This window comes from Austrofundulus limnaeus, unplaced genomic scaffold (genome assembly GCF_001266775.1).
Source record: "Austrofundulus limnaeus strain Quisiro unplaced genomic scaffold, Austrofundulus_limnaeus-1.0 Scaffold993, whole genome shotgun sequence".
Classification (NCBI taxonomy): domain Eukaryota; kingdom Metazoa; phylum Chordata; class Actinopteri; order Cyprinodontiformes; family Rivulidae; genus Austrofundulus; species Austrofundulus limnaeus.
The window spans coordinates 42,799-44,338 of NW_013953395.1; the positions used below are offsets into that span (position 1 = coordinate 42,799).

Sequence of the window (1,540 nt, forward strand, 5' to 3'; positions counted from 1 at the left end):
GGCCTGAAGAGGGCGGAGCATGGAGTCAAGCTGTGTGAAAATCTGTGTGTGTGTGTGTGTGTGTGTGTGTGTGTGTGTGTGTGTGTGTGTGTGTACTTGTTTCGGCTACAGAGTGAGGACTACTTGCAAATACAGTAGTTACTATCAAAGTTGGGTCTTTGATATAAAGTTAGGACCTCGTTCCAGTTCTCACTTTTTTTTCTTTTTTTGCAGCTCTACTGCACTTTACTAGTTTGGTTTAGAGGTATGGGGTGAATTAAGTTTTGGTTCAGGTTAGGGTTAGCTATAGATCAGTAATGGTTAGTTTTGGGGAAAATGTCTGGGTTAGGCATAAATGCAGCTACAAAAAATGAATGGAGGTAAATACAATGTCCTCAGTTTGATGCAAGTACAAGGATGTGTGAATGTGTGTGTGTGCATGCGTTGAGAAAGGGTGACAGAGGCAGTGATGCTAAGAATGGGCGCTGCACCCACTAAGTAAAGCATCCATTTTACTGAATAAAAAGTCACCTGATGACTAATGTCTTCTTTATGTTATAGTTCTTTCTTTGATTTTTAATTGTTTCATTTTAATAGTAAGCCATTTCATTATTAGAGTCAAGCTTTTCCAGGCTTATCTCTTCTAGAACGTAGTGTTGGATGCTGCCAGATTTAAATCACTGCAGCTCATACAAAATTATCTTTTTTTTTTCTTCCAGGGGAAAAAGGGAGACCCCGGCATGTCGCCTGGACCAGCACCTAAAGGAGAAAAAGTATTGCATCACTTCTTACTACATTAGTTGCAACAGTTTCTTGTTTCGGTATTTCCTTGCACATTTTGAATGATTGTGAAGTCTGAAAAATGTCCTTTGGCATTCTTGGTTTTGTTTTACAGGGAGACTCGGGAATCATCGGCCCCGTTGGACTGCCTGGCCAAGCAGGTCGAGAGGTAAAGCTGAACTCCCCAAAATATTGCCCTTAATGTGCACTTACCATCTAAGACTGTGATTATGCACATTTGTTTACTCCAAAAAGAGAGATGCTTGAGCTGTTTTTGGTCTTTTAGCTTTACCCTGACAAAGAAAAATTAAAAAAGGACAAATTAGGAAACATCGCAACGTAAACCACAATCACGTGTTTTGGTGCTTCTTAATAGTGGAGTAGTCTTTTTCCAAATAAAAGGCAACAAAGAGGAGCAGCTCTACTGCACGGACTTTATTACAGCTGAGCCATCTACCAAACAAAATACAGGATTTATTAGATGATATACAGCGGGTAGATGTGTATGTATTTTAGTAGAGGTGTAAAGCCAGAGTCACATTACCCTGTGTGTGTCAGGCTCCTGAAGGATTCCTACCTCAAGCTAAACATATGGCTTTTGTTAAGAGGCTGCTTTTCTTTGTGTGTTGTAAGTGTCCACTTTAATGTCTCTACCTCTCTCTCTCTCTCTCACACACACACACACACACACTCTCTCTCTCTCTCTCTCTCACACACACACACACACACACTCTCTCTCTCTCTCTCTCACTCACACACACACACACACACACACACACAC

General features: G+C 40.9%; 1 protein-coding gene across 1 annotated transcript in view; it reads left to right on the forward strand.

Moving 5' to 3' along the window:
* LOC106533657 (collagen alpha-1(XXVII) chain A) overlaps positions 1 to 1,540 on the forward strand; it is a gene marked incomplete at its 3' end in the record, with an annotated part of 69,880 nt that overhangs the window by 20,918 nt on the left and 47,422 nt on the right. The window contains 2 exon segments of the mRNA XM_014030063.1: positions 699 to 752; positions 875 to 928. Coding sequence (XP_013885517.1) covers positions 699 to 752; positions 875 to 928 — 108 coding nt within the window.